Raw genomic sequence first — 26,702 nt, 5'->3', positions numbered from 1 at the left:
CACCACCATCAGTAATAATGAGGTGGTAAAAACTTCAAATGCTCAGGTGGTGCTCTTCTTCGCATTCAGGCGTCGTGGCTAGCAGTAAACCAGCAGTAGTAGAGAACTGAATTTTTAGTTAATTTCAAGAACTAATCTCAGAACCTAGATTCTGGTCCACCAGAATTCTGAAGTTATTTTTTATGTGGAACACATTTTTGTTTTCTATATATTAGAAACTCAAGAAAAATGTGGTCAGGTTTTGAACAAGTACAGCTCAGTCAATTTTGTATCAATTATTAATATTATGTCACCATTTGATTGGAAATATTTCTACGTATTGATTTGAATGTTCATAGCCATGTATTTTTAATAGTATATCATTGAAATAATGATTAATAGCTAACAGTGTCCGATTTTCTCTGCAAAAAATCTCCGGCATACCGGATTTCCCTGCCATAGTCGACGGTTTTGAAGAAGTAAGCGATATATCAAAAGGAAAGCATCGCTTTTGAGTGCATAAGATTAATTTCTAATTTATATAAGATGAACTCGATTGATAATGAGAAAAAGTTTATAACTTCAATCGAAATCGCAGAAAGGTAGAGAACCGCTATAAAAATAACTGCTTGCATACAAAACTTGAATACAAGCTTGGCGAAGAGAAGCTTAAATATCGATATTCGTATCGCAATCATGTACAAACATATAATTGCATACATTTGGGCTATTGATGTAATTTCGTCGGCTACAAAACAAATTCAAATCACGACAAATAGAGTCTACATTCTGGGTTCGTAGACTCTCGTGCATTTGCGGATTCAAAAGTGTGACGATTAATTGAAAATGTCGATCATTAGAAATTTTGGTTGCCTTGTTCCACATCAATGGCTCGAACAACCCCATGGGGCTGATCCTTCTAGTTTTAAGTTCCGAATTTAGTTTAGAATTTCCCTCCAGATCACAGACTAAAAAAATAAAAATAAAACTATGACTCTAGAACTGAATCCTATTTCAGGATTTTGAAAATGGTTTCAAATTCAGTTCCTTAAATTAAATATTGGGTCTGACCACCGAACCTTCATTTAAAAACTGAATTCAAAACTTTAATTCCTGAATTAAATTTCAGAATTTAATTCATCAATTCAGTTTCAGCATTCATTTCCCGAATTCAGAACCTACATGGTGGAACTAAATTGTGGACATGATTTCTGGAATTAGATGCTCAGTTCCTATATTAAGACTTGGAATTCAAGTTCAGAATTTAGTTCTATAACGCAATTTAAAAAATTCTAAAAATAACTTCAGTTGCTTACTTCTAGAACAAAATTCATGACCTGGGTTTTTTGATCTAGATTCCGAAAATTTGCAGCTGAATTCGTGCCCCAGATTTATATATTAGTTCTTAAATTTTAACAATTATAAACATTGGACAAATCACGCAAAGCAGTTTTTTAGAACCACTCAAATATTTCCAAAGGATTTTGAGTATTTCTACTAGTATCTAAATCTACAAAACTGTATTTGTTCCGTTTTATTTAATTGTTCGGTAGAATATGTTTGCCGTCAATTAGTCGTCCGGTTTTCCTATGAATAATTGCATTCCTTACTTATATTTTTAAAAATTTTCTTGGGGTGCCGGTAACCGAACACCTTTTTCGAAATGGCAAAAATTTATCACTTTACTAAATTGATAATAAAGTTTTTTCAATCAAATGAATAAACTTAGTTTCTTAATTAGTTGTTATCTAAGGACTTTAGCTTTCCATTGATGTATAGATGTCCGCATAATGTGCACTAAGTCAGAAGTTATGAGCTTAAAATAAAAGGGTGCCGGTAACCGAACACTCTCCCCTACATAATTCAAAGATTAATCAACGTATCGTCCATCGTTGGTTGCTACCTTTTCCCACCTCTCAGGCAATTTTTGAATTCCATCTTGAAAAAAATGTCTCGTCTTTTTAGGTGATCCAAGTTTGAACGCAATTTACGATTTCTGTAAATACGAAGTTAATCGATAACCTACCATATCGTACTGTATCCATCGGAACCACCAGTAATCAGAAGAAACAATGTTAGGAGAATACGACGGGTGCGGCAAAATGTCTCACTTGAGCGTTACTGAATATTTTTCCACGACTTTTGCGAATTGAGGCCGACCGTTGTCATGCAGGAAAATAACTAACACAACACCGTTTTGGTCCCACCAGATGCACAACATGACCTTCGGACCATAAATCGACCGAGTATAGTGTAGTATGTTTTCTTCTTGAGGTTATCTAAATAGAATATCCCTCCGGGCCTCGGTTCAAAAGTCGGTTTTTACAGTGATTGTATAGCCTTTCTATATGAGAAAGGCAGAAACAGGAAATTATTGAGAGTACACATTAATTCGGACCGTTTTTTGTGTCAAAAATGCATTTAATTCAATTTATACATAATTCAAAGATTAATCAAAGTATCGTCCATCGCTAGTTGCTACTCTTTCCTACCAATCAGGCAATTTTCGAATTCCATCTCGAAAAAAATTTCTCGTCTTATTCTGATTTCTGTAAATACGAAGTTAATCGATGACCTACCAGATCGTATTGCATCCATCGGAATCACCAATAATCAGAAAAAACAATGTTAGGAGAATGTTTCTGAATATTTTTCCACGACTTTTGCGACATGAGGCCGACTCTTGTCATGCAGGAAAATAGCTTACACAACTCCGTTTTGGTCCCATCAGATCAACAACAGAATCTTCGGATCATAAATCGACCGGGTATAGCGTAGTATTTTTTCTTCTTAGGGTTATCATAGAATATCCATTTTTCTTCCCCGGTAATAATTCGATTTAAAACAACCCTCTCTTTGTTGCCTTTGAATCAGCTACTCACAAGTGAAAATCGCCACCCAACTGCCTTGCTTTTGAACCATTCCCATGGATTATAATCGTACAGAAATTGCTTGTTGAGTCACTTCCAATAAATTTTGCAAGCTTCTCTTGCGTTCGACTCGGATCTTCAGTAATGCCTCCAACTGTTTGTCTTCGAATTTTCTTGGTTGTCCAGAGCGAGAATTCTCTTCTTTCTTGAATAGTCGAAACCATTCTTTACATGGTATATCAGTTGAAGCATTATCACCATGAACACATCTACAAGAATTTGATGCGTTTCAGTTGCACTCTTCGTCCAATTAAAATAGAAAACTAGAACTTCTCGCAAATGTTGCTCAGTTAACACAAAATCGGAAGACGAGTAACAAGATTACTGTCTCTTGACAAATCTCAAACCATCCTGCCTAAACGGAGTAGTAATGAAGACGAATGTTTAAAATGGTCGGATCGAGATTTATGTCATGAGTTCAGCAATGGGTAATGATACAGAATGAATTTCAACCGGTGCGTGCACTGTGTCATGTACGTGGCTTCGCGCTACTTGGCTAGGTTGCCTTCTGGAATGAGCTCCCACCTGTACCACAGTAGCTTAGTTGGTAGAACATTTTCACGGTAAGAAGAAAGTTGCGGACTTGGGTCTTACCTCTGGCCATTTCATTTTCTTGGAATTTCATTCAACTATAAATTGTGTCATAACATAGTAACTGTAAGTCAAAATTGTTTGAGGTTTAGGAGTTTTAATACACTGAGATCTTATTACACGGCTTTTTTGTGCCGATTTTCAAAGTTACGCGGTTTTCTTGTTTTGTCTTAGAAATGCATGAAACGTCGTGACATGGTGTTATCCCGAATTTTTGTTAGGTCAACTATTTAAAAAAATTACACCAGATCGGGACGTTTTAAGAATTTCTAAGACAATTGGCATTGAAAAAAAAAATTCGATTTCGGAAATCCAAAAATTTTTCTAAGTTCAAAAGTTTGAGATACACCAGATCTGGACATTTAATGCATTCTAAGCCATTTGGCATCAAACCATTTTTATTCGATTTTGCGGTTTTTTTTTCTACGCGGATTTTCGAAATTACGCGGTCTCAAATTCTCTAATTCCAAAGTCGATTTAAAATTTTTTTGTAGTTTTACGGTTTTTTACACGGATTTCCGCAATTACACAGTTCTTTTGAGCGGTTTCTTTTATGCGGTACTTATCCCCCCGCGTAATAAGAGACCTCAGTGTACTGTCCTCCGTGTCGTATGCTTTCATTTCAGAATACACTGAGGTCCTTTGTTTCACACAAAAAAACCGCGTAATTTGGGAAATCTGCGTACAAAAACGCAAAATTATACAAAAAAAATGATTGTGGCCAAATGTCTCATGAAACATCGAGATCTGGTGTTATCTCGACAAAAATTTGTTTGAAAAAGTTGACTTTGGGACTGAAAAATTTTAAGATAACAAAAATCAAATATTTTTTTGATGCCAAATGTCTTAGAAATGCATGAATCGCTGAGATCTAGTGCAATCCGGAAAAACATCGCCTCGAAAAAAAAATCGAATATTTTCTAAGTCTAAGAGAATTGACTTAAAAAAGTTTCCGAATAACACCAGATAACTTTCAAAATTCGCCATAAAAAAACTGCGTAACCTCGGAAATCTACGTAAAAAACTGTGTAACTTCAGAAATCCGCGTAAAATAAAACCACATAAAAACCGCGTGCAAAAGACTTCAGTGTAGTTTAAATCTATTCTCATATAAAAATTAGTGACCCACATTTCAAAAACTGAATGCTGCCTTCATCAGCGTTTTATGTTGAAACGTCCGAGAGTAAACGATTATTTTTTACTTTTCTACTATGTTGGATTATCTGGAACTCGACATCTTATTGAAAAAAGTTGATAGTTCAAATAGCTGCGGGATTTTGTAGAACATTTAAACCCAATTCATAGATTTCATCATTTATTTAGTATAGAGCTTATAAGCACTTTGAAGTAATGCTAAATTTAAAAAAACAACGTCGTTGATAGAAAAAAAAGTGGTTCGTGTAAATATATCATGCACTAAAATTACTAGGTGTTTTAGAATGAATAGTATTACAACTACGGAAAACAACGAGATGACGGGAATTTTTCTTCCTAATCTTTTAAACATGAACCCTAACAAGAATTGCAGGCTCTAACGATTTCGATGAAAATCAACAACAACATATTAGAAAATCAATGCATTTTGGATATCCTTGGCCTAAATTTTTGTCTTCACGAAATCTTGGTGATTCAAACTCCCGTTTGAAATTACATTATGAAATGCGGTTACCGTTTCTAATTTTCAATTCTAGTAACAAATACAACATTTTTCGTATGTAAGAGTCGTTGTCGAACTGAACTTTTTTTATTCATTTCGTTATTACTTTTCCCTTTTAAAAGATCATCAAAACGGCCGAAACGTTGGGCAATGCCACAAACAAAACTTTTGTCTATGTTAGACTGATAAAGCCATATATCGTGTGATAGAACTCGTTGGTACCATTTTCTAAGTAGGAGAAATCTTTACCATTAAGCTCAACGACGGTTGAGGAGCAGTTGGTTCACTCATCGTGTCTGCTTACATTTATTCGTCGTTGCTATTATTTTTGTAATAGTTTTTTTTTTGTTGAATGAGACGTGATGTGACGAATGATTATTGAAAAAATCTGTTCTAATCCATCTTTTCGAGAGTTTTCGACCACTTCCGTTGTTCCCAGAGCTGAAAACTGGGGACCGGTACAACCGAAAAAAAAATTGTGTGACCACCAGTCATCTAACAAAATTTTTAGTATGTTATAGTTTTGCGAGCAGTTTTGGCAATTTCGTATCGTATTTTGGGTTGTCAGTTGTATGAAGATTTGAAAATTTTAACCCTGCCGAAGTATCTTTCATTTTTATTCAGTTGTGAAAACGGATTCAAACATGTCTAAGATATCGGCTCCGGAAGTTGGGTCGGAGTACCATAAAAGCTCTGATTTCATTTTAAGTTTCTGGGAATTAATCCCATCATTTTTAGGACATCGAGGTGAGTTTCAATTTGAAGTTTTTGACCACTATTTTTGGTACTTACAGAACCGGACATCGAAGTCTAATATAACTGCAATGGAATTATTAAGCCATCAGGATCAACTTCAATAGCGTTCTATGGGACCACAGAACATTTTATTTGGAAATCGGTTCAGCCGAATGCGCGCAAAATCAAGCGCAATTGTTTGCCACATAAGTAGAAATGTATCCTGAATAAGACACGTGGAATGCGGTAAACAGTGCAAATACAGTCAGGGTGGCAGTAAAAATGGAGAGGCAATAAGCGAATAAGTGTCGGTTCAGGAAAATTTCTTTAGTCGGAAATCTCCGATCCGGACTAGACGAGTTGATGCAACGTTCTACCGCCCAGGATCGTTGGGACGCCAGAGAACCGAAAGCCATCCTTCAACCACTGGCCTGTTTGTAGACGTGGATCGGAATCGTCGGTTCCGGGAGATCTTCCACTGCCGGGGAACTCTCCAACCAAATAGGCTTGATCCTCCGCCGGGGACCTAGATGGAGCAGTTTCATGGAGTAGCACAAGTATTGGATTTTCGAAACACCAGCGAGCCGGAAGTTTTGCTGCCGGATCTACCATCTACCATCATCCGACTGATGAAATTGGAGAGTAGAAGTCCAAATACAGGTTGACACCATGAAGTGCATTAGTACCAGCCTTCCCCCGAAGAAGTCACTAAGAGGCATTTTCAGTGACTAACGCGGAATGAGTTCTATCACAATGCAAATCCACTTTGAAGGACTTTGAAATTTTATATTTTTTATGATCGTTTGCCGACAAATGAGCTGAGCCGTTTGCTAACGAAATTCGTACGTTATCAGCGTTGTACAAGGATTTGAATTGTCTTAACCAAGTACGACATATGGTGGAATATCTATTCACAATGAACACCGAATTGTCTGTAGATTCAGGTAAGCATCGAACTCACAGTTTTTAAAGCGATTGAAATCAGTTTTACACTTTCTCTTCGAGTCATTCGTTATGAAAGACACCAAACTTTACCCAAAAAAACTCAATTGAGTGAGCCTACTATTAAATTGATTCCGTTCAGAAAACACGTCACGTTTAGTATGTTCACTTGCGGAAAATCGACAAATCTAGAAGGATTCAAATCCGCAAATTCACCGAATCGATAAACTACCCGGCAATTGTGAACGGTATGCAAATAATGTCTTCCGTGATGGATTGATGGAAGCAGATGAAAAAAAAATAGCAATCAATATTATACGACATACGGAGCTGACTGCAATAGAAACACAAGGCCGTCAGGTACACTGTAGAGATCAACTTACACATACACACGCATCGGAATTCGCATAGATTTAGCAAATCTAATGTATTAATGCCTTCGGCATTTTAATTCTATTATACTAGAATATTACTTATTTCCAAACACTTACCTTCCCAAAATTTCCAGCAGCTCGCCGACTCCGTTGAAATGTTCCGTTTCGTATATAAAACGTAGAAATATGTTATTTATTTGCTTACGAATAAAAGCACGTAATCCTAAAAATTTGCCATATATACGATGCAATACGGTTTTCAAAAAATCACGCTCTCTCGGATCCTCGGAATCGAACAGCTCCAGGAGCTGAAAATATTATTTTTTTCAAAGAAAAATAGTATCACAATGGGTCGAATGTTAAGTTTAAAAAGAGAAAAAAAAAACAGCACAAACCTGTAGGACAAACTTCTGATCGATAACCTTCTTGCCGAACGTCGCTTGAAAGTCGGCTGACTCTAGGAAGCGTAGGAACACCTCGTACACCAGCTGCAGATGGGGCCAGGAGGCCTCGAGCGTCGGATCGTCCTCCTCCGGGTCGAAGTCCGGATTTTCACTAGGCGGGAGCGTTCGAAATAGGTTCACAGATATCTGAAAGTAGGGCAGTGTTTTTTTTATCAGTCAGCATTTATTTCTAGTGATCTGAGAATCAGTCTGTTTTTATGTTTATCTCAGTTCCAAGTTCTAGATTTTCTTAGTAACTAGTAATCTTGTTTAATGTCCAACAAAATCAACCTTAATTTCAATCAGTTTACCCAATTTTAAAAATACATTAAATATTTAGAAAAGCACGCTACACTCCGAACATTAAAAGAAATCAGAAAAGCAGTAAAACTGTGTAATCTTGGACTCCTCCGTTTAATAAACTTTTCGGTGTAGGTTCGAGTGAAGCGTGCCTGATTGAGAAACAGTACCACTTTCGTATCGTGCACCATCAAAGAATTTTTGAGAGTGCTTCGAAGAACGGAGATTTGGTTTTTTGGGGCTTTGAATGCTCAAAATGCGAAGCCGATGTCGTCCAATATTGGAAATTTGTTCCTGCAAGAGGATAACAAAGCAGAAAGTGAAAAGTTGTTTTTTTTTTCTATTGGATTGGTTTTCATAGAGATAGGACTATAATTGAATGCCGTGACGACCAATTAAAGTGAAGCATACTTGGCTTTTTAGTCAATTAGGCTATCTCTTCATGTGTTTTCATACGAAGGGTAGTGTAATTGGCAAAACAATTTCCCCGGTTAGGAGCCAATTTTTTCAATCTTTTTTTCTCGTTAGCTACTGCTCAAATTTTAAACTAGCTCAAGAAGGCTCTACGTTTTAACTAAAACGTAACTAAAACAAATCATTAAGAGGATAATGACCCGTAGCATCGAAGCACCTTTTTTACACCTGGAACAAGAAAAAACGGCAACGTCAGCTGTGGACTGATCCTTCCAATATCCCGACCTGGATCGGATCGTGTCTCAATTCCTTCTCCAAGACCTGGATAATTGAAAACTATATATAAAAATCTCAAACTATTCGCGTAAGATTAGTAAGGAACGAATTCATCGCGATTCGAATTAAGGTAACGATTACAATAACTGAGTCCTTAATCTGAAGCAAATGCTGCTAAATCGTTGCGAAAATAATTTTAACTTGGGGACGGGTATAGCGTGATGGGTTAGTCGATGCCTTTCACGCAGCCAACCCAGTTGGGTTCGATCCCCAACTCCACACATAGCGTCAGAAAACTTTTCTAGCCCGAAGAGGCGAATGATCTCAAGGTTAAAACCTCTACAATTGAAACAAACAAAATTAAGCTGGAAGCTTTGTGTTTTCTTGAGAAAAACGAAAAGAAACGGAATGTTTATTCTAGTGGAAGGTCGATAATTCGTCAGACTCATCCAACAAAGTCGCAAAAATTTGAAGAAAGGAAAACTATAATTAGATGACTAGAAAATTCAGGATTCGCTCTAAAAGAGCAAAGTGCTATTTTTTCTCAGGTAAGTTTTACAGTACATAAGCTTTCAGGAACGTAGAAGAACTAAGCATGCTTCGCTTTACTTGGCGGCCACCACAGCATTTGATTGTAGCCCTATCTCTCAGTTCGGTTTTACATCTCATCCAAGTCAGTCGATAAAACAAAACCGCTTACGTTCGGGACAGAAGAAACCAAGTACAGTATTGTGTAGTGAACAATAGAACGACCTCGACATGAGTGAACCAAACGAACAAAAGCTATCGCCGACACGAAAGAATACAATTGTTGTTTACTTCAGGCAGTGCAAAATTCGACCTTCGATACGAGAACTTGAAGGTTTGCTTAAGGAGCAAATGCATCTTGACATTAAACGTGTGCATTTACTTCAATGCAATAAAACAAATAATGTTGGTTACATCCAGTTTTATAAAGAGTTGGATGCAATTCAATTCGCAAAAGACAATAACAATGTGCACTATGTGGAACACGAGAACATTAAGTACAACATTCCAGTATATATGGAAAATTGTGCTATAGAAGCGCGTGTGCATGATCTTCACTCAAGCGTCACCGATTCTTATATTCGCAAAACTATGTCCCAATACGGAGAGATTCTCTCTATCGAAAAAGAAATGTGGAAGAACTTTTTCCCCGGTATTCTAAATGGCGTACGTTTATGACGCATACACTTGAAGAAGCCTATACCTTCTTATGTGATTTTCGGTCATGATACAAGAATTCCTTGCAAATCACTTGTTACCTATGACAATCAGATGGTCACATGTCAATATTGCCAAAAAGCTGTTCACTACGGTAAGCCATGTGATAAACTGGACAAGGAGACAACTACACCAAAGGAAAACGGTGCTTCCTTCACACAAACCCCAAGCAACCCCAGTACACCTGTGACAGCCGCCAACAACAATGAAGTATCCCCTTCAACGAAACCATCAGTATCCTCTATAGAACAAAATACACCGGCTGCAGTTAACAACTTACCCTCCAACCAACCAGCAATTGCAACCAATATACAACAAGGTGCATCTACAGCAACTAGCAACGAAAAGAAGACGGAAATCGACAACAATACCATCGATGCGGCAATGGATGACGAGACGGAGGGAAATGGAAGCTCCTCTCCCCCTATAAAAAGGGTCTCGTTGTCACCCAACTCAAAAAAAAATTATTTAAAAAATCGGCTCAATCGGCCACGTATAGCTTGTACGCAAATAGGCCTGAATAAAAAACATCTTTTGAATAAAAAAAATAGTCCTATGGAAACACTTTCAAAAAGAAACCAAATAACACACACCGCCTAACAAGTCTATCATCACTAGTCTGCTTTACAAATTGGTTTTCCCGTTAGATATAAATCAAATTTAAAACTAGCTCAAGACGACTCACTGAAAAGACTCAGATTTTTTGGAAAACAGGTACGCCCACAGACGGAACTCGAACCTGCGTTCTTATGCAAACCGTGCATAAGCATTTACCACATTTCCGCCACCCTGAGCTGTGGTAGACACAGTTCTACAACAGCACCGAATTGGTGGTAAGCGTACATCGAGCAATGATCCAAATCCTAGCCGCCTCACGACCGGTACCATATATCCAAACATCTTCTCTGTTCATGAGACAACAAACTCTATACCTATTTTCCGCTCAAGCACTGGGTAGTAGAATATATTTTTTTAATCGCTTGTCAGCGACAGACCCTATGCAGGCTGCTTGATAGCCCACCCTTTCACTACCAGAGGTAAATTGTTATGGAAAATCAAACCGTAATTTTTTCAAACGATTTATTAACATTTAGTTGGTTTGACGTAAAATCGCCGTAACTAAGTTCAGCTGTAATGACTGATTGGAAACATATATTGGAAAACCCAAATGAATGGTAAACTTCTAGAAAAAATGATTTTTTGAAAAAATATACTACTACAGCTCATGGTGGCGGAGTTGGTAAACGCTTGCGCACGGTTTTCATAAGAACGCAGGTTTGAGCCCTGTCTCTGAGCGTATCTTTTTCCGAAAAATCATCTTTTCTGTGAGTTTATCATTCATTTCAGAATAATTCCATCAATTTTCTTCATTTTCTATATTGATGGCGCTCAGCTGTTTCATATTGTTGGTGGTGTGAGAAATGCACAGTGGGTTCGGTGGCGTTATTTCGTGAGCAAAAATTACATGCAAAAATATGACACGAATTTATCCATCGGATTTTGTGTTGAAAAGAAAAACAACGAGTTGGGTTTTATAAGAATTCGTTCATTTTTTTAGGTAACTGACGCTTGTAATGCTGGTAATGTCCAACAGTGTTTGAATCGATAATTAAGTTCAACTGCACTCTCTCATGTGGTGAATTAATGAGCATGAACTTAGTGAGGCACTCTCGCCGATGATAACGCAAATAGGTGAATAATTTGTTGCTTATTTGTTTGCTAACTAGCTACGATAATTTTGAATTTGTTGCTCAATTTATTTTTTATTTTTTTGAGTACTTCGCTAAGTTCATATGAAGTTAGCGAAACCTCCTTTCAAATATGCTTCAAAACAGATCGCAGCTCAGTGAATAATTTGTTGCTGATTTGTTGCTAATTAGTTACGATAATTTCGAATTTGTTGCTCAATTTAGTTTTTATTTGTTTGAGAACTTAGCTACGTTCATATGAAGTTGGCGGCGTACTCAAGAAAATAAAAACAAAAATTGAGTAACAAATTCAAAATTACCGTAACTAATAAGCAACAAATTATTCACTGGGCTTCGATCTGTTTTGAAGCATATTTGAAAAGAGGGGCTTCGCTAACTTCATATGAACTTAGCGAAGTACTAAAAAAAATAAAAAATAAATGAGCAACAAATTCAAAATTATCGTAACTAATTAGCAACAAATTAGCAACAAATTATTCACTGGGCTTCGATTTGTTTTGAATCATATTTGAAAAGAGGGGATTCGCTAACTTCATATGAACTTAGCGAAGTACTCAAAAAAAAAATTAGCAACAAGTTCTAAATTACTGTAACTAATTAGCAACAAATAAGAAACAAATTATTCACTTATTTGCGTTATCAGCGGCGAGAGGTGTCTCGCTAAGTTCATGTTCGTGGTGAATTACTATTTGGTACTGGTAAAGATACCGAAAATACTTGAATGTTTTCTTGTTTTCAAGCGTTCTTTAGAAAGAAAATCTATGCTTGCTATCAAACTCAGGCATATACATTGTTAGCATGTTAGTCAATTCAGATGCAGTTATAACCTCATATTAATCAATTCAAAATACTATTGGTTCATAAGACTAGAATAATAGTAATCAATAACAATAAAGATTGAATTAGGATATATTCAAATTGTGAAATATTCACAAATCTATTACGAATCAATAAGAGTCTTTTTTATACAAGCCAACAATACGTGTGCTAAGCCCACTGCGCTCAATCACTGAAAATATTCCTGGTTTCTTTGGTGTCGGTTTTGCTTGTTATGCTTTGTGCGACAATTCGTTCAACACAAGCGGTCGAAAATTTGCGCGCATTTTTTTGGGATTACATTTCACCTTAATGCAGTGAGTGATTGAGAAGGAAAAGTTGGTGTCGTGATTTCAAAAAAAGGGTTTAACAAATGATCATGGCGAAGAGTGGACGCATGATGATAATTCTATAACAAAAAGGTCTTTGTTTTTCGAATGTAACTTGTAATAAATGTTCCTTCATTAAAGTGAATATTTTCTTTAGTTTCGAGGTTTTATAGAATTCCCTGAAACTATAACGAATCAGTGGCGTCTCGTTACCAAATTTACGGGTTGTGCACTGCTTATGTGGTATGAATTCAGCTGTCACAGTTCGCTGTAAGTGAAAACTAAAGAATGAGGAACACAATAAAATAATATACTTTTGGACGGGATTTTTTTATTAAACTTATTTCGTACCATCAATGCAACAGAAGAATTCAGCTCTCTGCATGTCGAGCAAATCTGGCAATAACTTCATCAACAAAACCGCTTCGATGTTGAAACTGAGACAGCAATTTGTTTTCAACTGCCATAAGCATAAGCCACTGATTCCTCTCCTGAAGGTGTGCATACAAGTTACTCAAGCTGAGTTGAGTAATTGCTTCTCTTCTTGAATCTGTGCAGTAACTCATGTGCACGGAAAGGGGGACACTAACACAGTGACAAGAGGTACTTGAATTTTAAGTAGGATGAGATGAGTGTAAATATACGCAATTTAGGTGCACAAGGCGAAGTGCTGCGATGTGAATAGATCGTTTTGGCAGTCCATTGACCAGCAAATGCAAGTTGCTTAGTGTGCGTTTGCGCATATTATGCAGTGGAATCGCTCATTATTTTACATTCGGTACCTGAAATCTGAAAATCTATAAAATAATTGAACGCGAATAGGGGTGAACATGAGAACGAGACGCCATTGCTAACGATATCCCTGTTTTTGTCCTATCGACACTCGGAATATAAACAAGAACAAATCTTTTCATACAAAGTAAACTAGAAGCATTGAAACTGATGCTTGAAAATAACTGTTTATTATTTGTTCAACTATTTTTTGAATTCACATCAATTTTCATACACATATTTGGAGCAGACAATTAAAAGGAATGTTACTTTGAAGTCTTTTTCATTGAAAAATCAATTTATTTCAATTTAAATTTACATCGATCATGGTTTTCGATTCAACTAAATTTCGTTGTTTTTTCCTGTGTAGATGAAAACTTTCCATTTCACTTTACACTGAAAAAAAAGCTGGTCAAGTGAATAAACATAACACAAAGCTCGATAATGAGCAGTTCTCAAGCCTAGACAGCTGATTTCACAAATGCATGTTTCAGGTACCAAAATTATTAAACCATCATTTGTTGTTGTTCAAAAATAAAACTCACGTCAATTACCTTCTGATTACAATCATTATCCATGTTCAAAAACGAAAAACAATAAGGAGATGTACTTTTACTCGACTTTTCAGCAGCACAACCGCGCCTACGCGCGTCACTTCGAGCGAACTTGGGAAAACTAACTGTGGAAAATCCCGTTCTGAGCAAATGATCCTTCCTAATCACGTCGTCGTGGAACAAGAACAAAGGGCAACAAGGTTTTCTTTACATCGCGGGACCGACAGAAAATCGATCGCTGCCCGCTAGCTAGCTATGACAATTCTTTATTTGGAACAGGCACTCGCCCCGTCCGTCATCGGTACGTACCATTTTGATAATTTCCGGATAGACGTTCTCCGTCAGCACACCGCGCCCATGTGTGATGTACGCCGACAGGTCGTTCAGAGCCGCCCGCTTGATTTCCTTGCCCTTGAGATCCGACAGCGGGTCCATGAAGTCGAACGAAACGCAACATTGCCGCAGCTTCCGAATGAACAGCTCCTCCTGCTCGAGGCTGGAACAGTCCACTGAAATGGGGAAGAGGAAAAAGTAAATGGTTAGATTTTTACCGAATCAAGCTATGTACTATTCGAAGCTGCCGTCGCAGAATAAAGTAATTCTGTCTTCAAGATCATTCTGAAAAAAAACCATCACAGTCGTCTTTACTCCCGTTCCGCTCAATTTGTTGAAAAAAAAAATGCGAAATACAGAGAGCAGCAATCACACAATCAATTTGGTTGAATTAGTCACTCAAACGTTAAGGTATGCGCACAGCAAAATCTGACCAAAGACAATCTCGCAGTGTAACATTACTTCTATTTATTTCCTAATTCAGATAAAAAAAATCATCAAAACAAAGAATTAACTTACAACTCATTTACATCAAAATATCAATTTTCTTTGCGTTTTATTTGCGACTCGTCAGTACGTAACAGTTTATGTTGAACTACTAGGGAACAGTAAAAGTTTACCATGAACTGTTATGCACTGACGAGTCGAAGACGAAACGTTACATCAATCAAAATGTAAACAGATTTCAGCGAAGACATCTTCTTGCTCGGCAAGCATTTCCTGCTTGGTAAGAAGAATTTTAAGGTAGACCACATCAGGATGATCTGATTCACTCTTTCTAATTTCATTTTCAATTATAATAGCGCCTTCTCCTGTCGTCATCTTTTACTCTTTTATTTGGATCAGGGAAAAGCTCACTGAAATTAACTTCTGTCAAATATGTTCTTCAGCAGGCATAAAATCTCCTCATCTTTTGCATCAATAGATTAAAATCATCCAAATGATACATTTTCTTAAATCTAGTGCTTCTATAGTAACTAAATCTAATGAGACAGTAAAATAAGAAACGATTTCTTGATAACATTACGCGATAAATGAAACTCGAAAGAATTGAAACATTTTTTTAATATACGGCACATGCTAGCAATGGGCTCGTTAACATAGGGAATCCGAAGATAAAAATAGGATCGAAGATTACGACGTCGAATGTCAAATGATAATCAGTTCGCAGCGGTCATGGTAACTCGGTAAGTTTAAAGGATATTCCCATGGAACACTTCGGAGAACTAGTCGGACAAAATCGCTTCAATGCGTTGGATTTCTTTTTGGTAATAAGGTGACCAGATAACCACAGCATATTGGAGAGTTGAGCTTGCTAAAGCGCAATACAGAGCTTACAAGCAATGTACATCAGAGATTTTTTTAGTAACGTGGAAAATAAATCCTAATAGCTTAGAGGCTTAGGACATAGTAAGCTCTATGTGCTCTTTAAAATTTAACTTGGATTCCAGAAGAGCATCCAAGTCCTTAACAGACGATGCGTGTTCGAGAACAGTTTGTGGAATATTATAGTCGAACTTGAATACAGACTTTCTGCTACTAAAAGAGATGACGGAGTATTTAGTGGCATTTAAACCATTTTGAAATATGAAATATGAAAGTCATCGGCGATAGATCGAAAAAATTATATCGTTGAGATACAATAAAATTATGAACGGTCCAAGGTGTCTTCCTTAAGGAACTCCAGAGGTAACAGCAAATGGCGAGGTCATTACCAGTTAGATATGATCGAATCCAATTCAAAAATGAGAATATGAAATATGAAATATAATGAAATATTTTTTTATTCGAACAGATCATTCACAAATGTGGAATGATGTTTCTTGAAATTCGCGTCATAGCATCAAAATCTTAGCAGAAACCGCGCTAAGTCCGCGAAAATCGCGAAATCCCCGCGACCGTAACAACCCTGAAAATGTCCGGTGCCATAAAAAAATTTACTTTAGGATTTGAGACCACGTAACTTCAAAAATCCGTGTAGAAAAAAAAACGGTATAACCAAAGAAATTTTTCTTTTTTGATGCCAAAAGTATCAGAAATGCATTAAACGTCCAGATTTTTTGTAATCTCAATCGACTTTGCGATTTTGAGATATCTGAAATCGAAATTCTTTTTTTTAGTCTACGCACTGAGGAGTCAAAGGCGAAACGTAAAATCAAATCACTTTTTTATTAAATCGAAAATTTTCTACGTATCAGAGAGTTGACTTAAAAAAAATTCGGAATTACACCAGATCTCATCGTTTCATGCATTTCTAAGACAGAACAAGAAAACCGGATAACTTCAAATATATTTTCACGTGTACCTACAAAGTATTCGTGTAGAATGAAAGACAATATCCCCATGTTTCCAACAGTACCAAATATGTAACGAACGTTTGTATAATAACGCCGATATAGTCGAAAGAGAAAGTAAACAAAGAGAATCTGTCAATTGTTTTTAGGCCCTTTTGAAAAGTTGACGTCGAACTCTCTGCTGGTTATTTTACAGTTCTTTATCCCAGTAATCCGACTTGTTTCTCTTCCGTGAAAAATCCCCCTACAATTGATCTGGTTCTAACAGATCAAAGTCACATTTTTAGTGAACTGATTACTTATGCTGATTTTGATTCAGCTATAATTAATTCATTTAGTTCTGTATTCAACTATCATAGAGCTAATTGGTTGGAATACAGATCTCACATTGAAAATCATGTGGATTATGAAATTCTGCGGACTTCGACACAGCAATAGATAATTTGAATCATTACATTATCGAAGCTAGAAATCTTTCAGTTCCCAAAGCTCAAACTAAATTAAAATCTCCTATCATCGATGACAATCTTCAACTGCTCATTCGGTTGAAGAATGTTATCAACGTTCTCGTGATCCTGCTATGAAAAACATAGTTAAGGATTTATGAAAATAAATATACCATCGATTTACTCTTTTGCGAAAGGAATTTTTCGCTAAAGAAGTTGAACAAATTAAACCACATTCTAAACCTTTCTGGAAACTGATTCTCAAGAAACATCAGAAACCAATTCCTGCTCTCAAGGAAGAAAATCAAATACTTTTTACAAATGGCGAAAAAGCACAAAAACTTGCTCAGCAGTTTGAGAGTGTCCACAATTTCAATTTGAACGTTGTGAGTCCTATTCAAAAAGAAGTCTCACTGAAATATGATCATATTTCAAGTCAAGTGTTGTTTCAAGATGACATTGCTGAGACGAATTTAGATGAAATTAAGTCAATTATTAGAAAACTTAAAAACATGAAAGCTCCTGGTAATGATGGAATCTTTAATATTCTTATTAAAATTCTTCCCGATGCTGACCTTAAGACTCTAGGTTAAAATTTTCAACAAATGTTTTTCATTAGCTTACTTCCCAAAAAGATGGAAAAACGCTAAAGTAATTCCCATTCTCATCTTGAAAATTCATAAACATCGTGATTGTTATTGACGCCCTTGTCCATTCAGTTCATGTTTTAAGATTTACCAAAAAATGAATTCTCATTGATTGACAACCCTATGCATTGTTATAACCCTAAAATTCTAGTAATCCTCACATAAATTTTACAATTTTCGAGCAATTTCTATTGACTTCACTCTTCATTCATTAAGTTTGGCATTTTATCAGAGAATTGTCGATTTGAAAATGTTTAAATGTTGTGATCTTGACTTTGGAAATCCACGATTCCTTCTAATGTGACTTTCGGGCAGAATGCAAGGTTTCCGAGTAAATCACATGTCACTTACGACAATCAGATGGATATTGTTGGTAACATCTTCATTTTGATAAGTAAAAATGTGAATGATAAACAATGTTATGATTTTACTTCATATTGTTTTACGTTTCGTCTTCGATTCATCAGTGCATTGGTATATTATGTTAAATTCCTAATGCCACTTCGCGGATCAACACATACACAATCAGAAGTAATTTGATGCGGGTGCGACCAATTAATGTTATTTCAAATTAAAAGATGGCTTTTTGTTCAATTGGTTTCTCGTGAAAACATTTATTTTTCGTTGCCGGCCAACGTTTCGAAGATTAAACCTTCATCTTCGGGGCAAAATGACTACAGTCAACGAAAAATAAATTTTTTGACGAGAAACCGAAAATATTTGCAGTCGGTTTTGCCCTGAAGATCAAGGTATAACCTTCGAAACGTTTGCGGTCAACGAAAAATGAAAGTTTTGACGAGAAACCAATTGATAAAAAAGCCATCTTTTGATTTGAAAGTTAATCGGAAGTAAAGTTGATACTTTTAATCGCACCGATGTGTAATATCTTTCCTGACGTGCCGAAAGAACGGAACAATTTCACAGCGTACTGGCCCGCTAATAGATTGTAGTCATTCAGGAGTTTTGGTATCTCGTAATCATCATCAGTAATCAGTTTGCGTAAAGTGGACATAACTTATTTTATAATTTTTTACGTTTCGTCTCCGACTCATCAGTGCATTAGCAGATTTTGATGAGTCGAAGACGAAACGTGAGAAATTATGAATTAGGTAATGTGAATTTTGGGCAAACTGATTACTCACCAAAACCCTTCTGAATGACTAGATTTTACTGTTCGCATACCTTAGAACTCTAAGCAAAGAGTATTCTCCACGAAGAATTGAGTCGACAGGAAGGTCAAAATTGCCTTCTCCTCCTCCTCCTCCTTCTCTTACTGCTGTAGTATTTCTTCTCTTCGGAACGGCTAGCGGAACAGAGTGCAGAATTTGCACATTGAAAATGTTGTCATAACTCAATGTAAATATAGATTGCCGTAAAACTTTCTTCGGAAAGACTCCCCTTCCATAATGACTGCCGCACTGAAATGATTTGCCGCACCATGCTCTACAGTACCATCCATGTCACTACACAGTTTAAACTGTGAAGGATGCACCAACTCTCCTCGACTCTGGCGGCTACCAGCAGTCCCAGTGACCCATCCCCCGTTCCGTTTCAAAATGGTTATCGTACTTTTGTTGTTGCGAGCAATGGTTTGCATTATATATTAGCAGCAATTACGAATGCACAGCCGGTAATCAATCGACACGGCGGACGCAGAAACAGAACAACGAGAAGCTATCGGCGAAGCCGGATAAAGAAACAAATACAAACAAACTTCTTGTAGAAAAAAATGGTTGGTTATTGCTTTGAACTTAACCCGTAACTGTTCGGTTTTTCTCTGATATGAAACAAGAAAAAAAAACCTGATAATTTTTTAATGATTGTTTCAATCTACTGCACAATTCTCCCACTCAAGCCCGGAAAATTCTTTTCCCAACTAGTAGCTTGCTGCAGTAGAGGGTTTACCGGAGCCATTTCGTTGTCCATCGTCCGCGGTTCATGAACGACATTCCGATGGCATTTGTTCGCTTTCCATGAGATTTTGCGTGTAAACAGAATCGAATCGACTGTTTACGTTAGTCAGCGTCCGGACGGACAGTGCCTCGGGGAACGGAATTGGAGTAAAACACCGAGCTTGTTAGGCACTGTTCTGCTGGAATTGAAACGGGCTGATGGCGATTAGTGGAGGAATCGGTTTTGGGGTGTTGTGAACTGTGTGGTTGTGAATTTTGCCGGCGATCCAATGCCGATACTAATTGTGTTCGGTGGGTTGCTTGCGGTAAGCAGGATGAGTGGTAGGTACTCGGGATTACTTTGGGAAGTGACACCACTACTGATGAACTGCTCATTTTAATTGCCAAACGAACAAAGGGCTTTGTTCGTTTGGCACCGCTAGTGGCACAGATTAACTCCGCTATTGATCGAGAGCAAATTCTGGTAATTTAAAAAATCATTGATCAGTACGGGTGCAGCTCTAGCTTGAATATTTAGGTACAGAGATGTTAGTCCGAAGCTGCAATTACGAAAAAGATAAAGCACCATAATCTTTTTCGTAATTGCAGCATGCAATTTCTAAAATCGAAAAAAAACAACTTTTATGTAAAGTTACCCTACATTTCTTTATTTTTCAATATACATTGAAGTCTTTTATCGTGAATACGACTTACTTTGCTATGGGGCGCCTTTTCAAAATTTACCCCCTGAGAGAGTGATAAGTTTTTGATCGTGAATATCTCCTGTTGTATCTAACGAATCAACATAATTTTTGCTACATGCCATCGGAAATATGATCACAATTTTATGATAAAACTTTCAGTTGTGTGACGTAATCTCAGTAAACTTTTCTGAAATGTTTGGTATCAACGAGTATCATAGAGGAAAAGACATGGCGATTGTTTGCCTTTCTCGTATTTTGAAAGCTCATAGCTCAGTGATCTGTGGAAGGATTTATATAATCTAACTACTAATAGATTCAATTTTTTCAACTTGAACGTATATTGCAACAACATTGAAGTTTTTCAATAGTACACTAAGGAAGAGGAAGAGAACAAAATATATGCTGCTCCAGCGATATAAAAAGCTGATTTTGCCACAGTAAGACACACACGAGAGTAACATCGGGCCGACAACACAGCAAAACCACATCAGAAGCCTGTAGCTGAAGTCATCAGTGTACACGCAAAGAACCATCTCCGATCTAAATTCAAAAAATGAAAGTATTGATGTAGATCACATCTTTATACTTATTTTTATCTTATTTTATCTCCGATTTGTAAAGTAATCTTTATTGTTCTTTAGATAACATTCTACTATTAAAAAAATGTTTACGTAAGAAACGTGGTATTAACAACAAACGTACACCTTCTACCGTTTCGTGAAAGAATTAGAGAAAATACTCAAACAGGGGACAAGTTCATAAGAAATGAAATCTGGAGTTACACTTTCGTGTTGTGAAATTTTGAAAATGCACCCAGGTGGGCTCAGTAAAGGAAGACGTAGTCCTACATCAAAAATCTTTTATACCAAATAAACGGTTAAAATGTATTGAATATATTTATTGGTGAATCGAAAGTGAAACGTTTATTATTGAATATTACACATCTGTAATTCTGTTTGAGATGTTAGTAGAATATTCTCACTAATAGTACTGTTGTTGTACCGTTTAATTCTACTATGTCACGTCATTACACTCTCACAAAGTCACTATTTTCACAAAAGTGTATCAAACGTTACAATACAGATACGTATTTCGGAATGTTATTTACATCCTTCTTCAATGTATCGGCTTTAAAAAAAATTATTTGTAATATTTTGCTACCGTTAGCCCCACCTTAATGGATGTTGATATGTATTGACGCGAGTATTTAAAGAGAATTCTTTTACACAGCCAGCACTAGTATTGAATCGATTCCAACTATGTGTAATTCCCCGGTTGTTAGTTATAGACGGTTCACCATGTACATAGGACGCAGGTCGTCAATTTTAAACTTAGTCCCCTTGTAGTTTTATTTCTGGAGTTGTTAGAACTGTTGACGCAGGACTACACAAAATCACTATTTTAGCAGTGATTTTGTGTAGTTTGTTTGGAAAAAAATATTTTTTTTAGGGATTTTGTTTGCCGAGCACACTCCAGCACACCCAAAAAGCTTCAATCTGGAGCCCTCTGGTAGTGGACGCATGTGGTTTCAGCGGAAAATATAACAATAAACACTGGGAATACAAATTGCTGTGGATTATGGGCCGGTGACATTATTCGTGCAATAATTACATTTTTCCAGGATGGCAAGTGAATTGTCGATTTTCCGGTTTTTGGAATACGCCAAATTTTTAAATATTCTTTCAACCCAAATTTTTTGTATATTCCTTCATTTAAACAGATACCCCATGTGCAAAAAAAGAACATTAAAATAGGCTAACTGATTAAGGATTGAAGTACTTTTCCGGCATCTCGATGTGTAAATAGCATAGAGCCTTTTTCTTCTGGTTTGAGATACACGTAACCTATTTCTTCCGAGCACATGACCGTTTTTATTATATTTTGGTATACATATAATTGAAAATAAATCAATATGAAAAATAAATAAATAAGGAACCACAAACCCTAAAATGGAAACTTGCCACTCTGAAAAAACCACCAACAATCTATGCCTGCAATTTTAAAGCATTTTGAATAGTTTTCATCGTTCTTTCCTGAAGTGAAAGTGAAATTATCAGTTCTGCGGGAAAATTATAAACGGGATGATGGCACAGCGAACCTAAAACAATATCGTCATTTCCAGGGCTTCACCCATGATACAATAACACATGGATCAATAAGTCCCGAGACTAACAATGGAAACAACATTTTTTTTTTGCAAAACTTTTTTTTATTCAACAACATAATCACCTTTTAAGGTGATACAATGGTTCCAACGTTTTTCCAATTTTTCTATACCATGTTTATAAAAAAATTTATCTTTCGCTTCAAAATAAGCTTCAGTTTCAGCGATGACCTCCTCATTTGAGCCAAATCTTTTTCCCTGGAGAATTTTTTTAAGATCATCAAAGAGCCAGTAGTCACTGGGGGCTAAATCTGGCGAGTATGGGGGGTGGGGAAGCAGATCAAAGCGCAATTCGTTCAATTTCGCCATTGTTTTCATCGACTTGTGGCTGGGTGCATTGTCTTGATGAAAAAGGATTTTTTTCTCTGCATGTGCGGTCGTTTTTTTGCGATTTCCTCCTTCAAACGCACCAGTAAGTCAATATAATAATCACTGTTGATCGATTTACCTTTTTCGAGGTAGTCAATGAAAATCACGCCATGCGTATCCCAAAAAACTGACGCCATGACTTTGCCAGCTGACTGCTGCGTTTTCGGACGCTTCGGACGACTTTCGCCAGCTGTGCGCCACTCAGATGACTGCCGCTTCGACTCTGGAGTGTAGTGATGTATCCATGTTTCGTCCATGGTCACGTAACGACGCAAGAAATCTTTTTTATTGCGAGTAAATAGCGATAAACTGCTTTCTGAATCATAGACTCGTTGCTGTTTTTGTTCCATCGAAAGCAATCGCGGCACCCACTTGGAAAAAACTTTTTTCATGCTCAATTTTTCATGAAGGATAGTAAATACACTTCCAGATGATATCTGTGTCATCTCAGCAATCTCACGGCGCTTCACTTTACGATCTTTCATTATAATTTTTGTCACTTCACTCACATTTTCCGGTGTAACGGCTTCCACAGGTCTACCCGAGCGTTCCGCGTCATTTGTGTCGGTACGACCACGTTTAAACTCGGCGAACCATCGACAAATCGTTGCTTTTGATGGACAAGAGTCCGGATAACATTTTTCAACCCATTGTTTCGCTTGCACGGTGTTTTTACCCATTAAAAAACAATGTTTTTTTAGTTTTAGGTTAGTACTCTAGAAAGGCGTGGTTACTGGTTTACTACGAACGCCATCTCTGCTTTAGTCTCGGGACTTATTGATCCATGTGTTAAATAGTCTGTTTGAATTTTAGTAATTAACTTGCAGGCACGTCTGTTCAATGAACGATACCCACAGATGAATTGTCATACTCTGATTGTGATAGAAACCATAAAACCAATTATTAACAATGTCCTATTAGAATTTTAAATTCTCTTGCAAAAAATTTTTGACATTGACATCTCACAGAAATATGAGCATAACACAAATATTGTCTCAAGATGACATTACTGAGACAAATTATGATGAAACAAGGGCAATCATTAGCAAATTTAAAAACATGAAGACTCCTAAGAACGTTCCAATTTCCATGTTACCTTTGAATACTTACTCCTAAACTTAATAAAAATCCAACAGAAGCATGCAAATTATCCTTATTTTTCATATTGAGTTTTCATTGTGCTGTTATTGAAAACAACTAGAGAAACTCTGATGCTTCCTAATTGATTTAAAACTGCCTGCAAGCCCTTGTTTCCAATGGAATGTTCAACATAGAACCTGTATGAAATAATAAGTTGTTTCAATACTATTACTGAACATCTCGCTCAAATGCAAAATTGGGTGATGTCTCCTACTTTTCACTTGTTAAAAAAAATCATGTTGCTAACAACTATTACTAGTTTTTTTTATTCGGCTCTTTTGCACTCAAGCTTAACGTGGTCGTTTTACAATAAAAAAAAGCCCGCTGAAGCGCCCTAAAACACACTGGCCTCAGCCCCTAATGAGATTGTTCGAATGACAAAAGAAAGGCATTAACACCCTATTAGGTGGATTAAGTAAAGATTTGTATGTAGTTATGTCCGTTCGAATCGATTTGTATGAATATTTTCAAACTTTTGGAGCCATTATATAGCTAAACTTTGCTACTTTGACCGAGCGGTAGGTGTTTAAAATCTGACGTAAATAAGAGTCCCCAGTCATAAAAAAAATAACTCAAACCTACCTTTCAGCGACGGCAGCTGCTGCAGTTCCGCCTCCTGTGAACTTCTGTACCGCGATGAGCCCTGAGATTTTTTACCCTTCTTTTTGAGCGAACGTTTAGCGAACGGATCGATCCGATCGACAAATGTTCCCGACGACATTGTGGTTTACTCGTACTCTAGTGTACTGCCTCTGCTTATTCTTGATCCAATTGTTGACGACTGTTGACGGATTCTCGCCGGAGTACGCCGTCGTACGGTTCTGACTGACTACTAACACTGGCTTGTTGGCTTGGTGGTTTGGTTTTGACGCACGCACACGCACAGACACTCACAAACACAGACACCTCACATGCACACACACGCGCACGCACACAGCGGCCGCGTGTGTTTTGCTAATTCTTGTCGGCGTGTGCCTTGCTTCCTAAAACCTAAATCCTGCGGTTTCAAACTTCCTCGGAGGCTCGACCACTCGAAGGCGCACACGCACTGCCTCGTAAAACGCTTTTATTCCGTTTCTTCGTGGTGATACCACCAATGATTCGTAACAGGTGACACTTTGCTGGTACTTTTTTTCCTGCTTTACCCACTCCTCTCAGTAGGATCCTGACAACATACTACTTTCTATAATAAGTGAACTTTTCTTCTTCCACTGGAACCGAACAACGGATGTACAACAACGTGCTGAAACAAAACAATATTTGATTGAACAACAATACTCTTGGACACACACACACATCCCTGGCGACTGGGACGATCGAAGGCTGCCTTTTCTTTTTCCCCTACTTTGTTTCTTCCTCACTATTTTCGTTCCATTAGCGTCGACCGGTGGTCGTCGGTTTCGTTCCTGTTGACCGAACCAATCACACTTGGATCGATCTTCCCCAAACGGAACGAATTTTTCTTCAGTACTTCCGAACAAACAAGCACCGGAAATTGGGCGCAGGCATAAAACAAAAAAACCCCAGGATCACCGGGCGCAAAATGCGCACTCACACTATTTCCGAAAATTTGGTCAATTCGAACAAATTATCGCACACACTCGTTTGGCTTGGTTTTTTCGGCACCACATCACGTTCCACTTGTCCACTCTTCACTCTACTGGACACGACCGCCGCACAGAAGGTCGCCAGCGGTTTACGATACGGAATTGCCAATCAATGTGACGACGACGACGACGACGAAGACTCTGGAATGATGGAATTATTGGTGTTTTCGATGGTGATGATGATATTATTGCTGACACACTCCGTACGCGTCTTCTATTTCATTTCGTATAGTGTTGGTAGTCTGCAAGCAAAGAAGAAAAGAAAAAGATAAAGTTTATTTACTGAGCTCATCATTTGTTGGTGATAACAACTTTAAGGCGGGAATGGAATCAGTGCAATTTCAGTGAATATATACACGGGTAAAATTCCGATTCTACACGGAACCACCCGCGATCCCATTTCAATCAGAATAATAGTTGATTTTCTGAATTCGATTGGTTGAAATTTGGCACAACTAATCGATTGTTGTTTTAACTAAACTGTCATTTTTATTTTTCGATTAGCAGAAACGATGATTGAAACAACTAATTTAACTGTTTGAAAAAAAAAATGCTGTCAATTAATGAGGACACATACCTTTCAATTTCAACAAATATTTTAGTTGAAATAACTGGTGTTGTTATTGAAACAAAATTCTGTTAGTTGAAAAATAAATCGGTTTTGTTTGTTTTAGACATTGCAATTAGTTGAATCAACTCGAGCAATGTTATTGATTTGCGAAAATAATCAAAATATACTTACTGATATACGTCATAATCTATTTGAAAAAAAGTTCGGTAAGTTGAGATACATGAAATAAATATCGTTGTTAAAATATAAACAGTATTTTATATTGACATGTAATATTATTAGGGCTGGGAAAACCACCTATCACTGCTGGTTTTAAGCGATTTTAACCAAGGAATTAATTATCATTACGAAATCAGAACTGATCGAGATCAGTAAACATCGAAATTCTAAAAAAATACTTCTGACTTGATCAGAAATGATTGATGTAGAAAAACGTTTTTAATCAGCAAAAGTGTCCGGAGGGGCGAGTA

At 37.0% G+C, this 26,702-nt stretch overlaps 1 protein-coding gene across 5 annotated transcripts in view; it reads right to left on the bottom strand.

Moving 5' to 3' along the window:
- The window catches only part of LOC131437058 (serine/threonine-protein phosphatase 2A 56 kDa regulatory subunit epsilon isoform), a 94,958-nt gene that overhangs the window by 18,165 nt on the left and 50,091 nt on the right, over positions 1-26,702 (bottom strand). For 2 of the 5 annotated variants that reach the window (XM_058606113.1, XM_058606147.1), the window contains exons 2-5: positions 24,637-25,297; positions 14,375-14,574; positions 7,604-7,798; positions 7,326-7,516 (exon numbers count right to left, since the gene is read on the bottom strand). In XM_058606113.1, coding sequence (XP_058462096.1) covers positions 7,326-7,516; positions 7,604-7,798; positions 14,375-14,574; positions 24,637-24,775 — 725 coding nt within the window. In that variant the 5' untranslated portion in view covers positions 24,776-25,297. Of the gene's footprint in view, positions 1-7,325; positions 7,517-7,603; positions 7,799-14,374; positions 14,575-24,636; positions 25,904-26,702 lie in introns of all 5 variants that reach the window. The other 3 variants (XM_058606121.1, XM_058606130.1, XM_058606138.1) reach the window with 2 other exon arrangements.

The sequence above is a fragment of the Malaya genurostris genome, chromosome 1 (genome assembly GCF_030247185.1).
Source record: "Malaya genurostris strain Urasoe2022 chromosome 1, Malgen_1.1, whole genome shotgun sequence".
In the NCBI taxonomy this organism is placed as follows: domain Eukaryota; kingdom Metazoa; phylum Arthropoda; class Insecta; order Diptera; family Culicidae; genus Malaya; species Malaya genurostris.
This window is presented reverse-complemented; position numbering and strand designations above follow the sequence as displayed.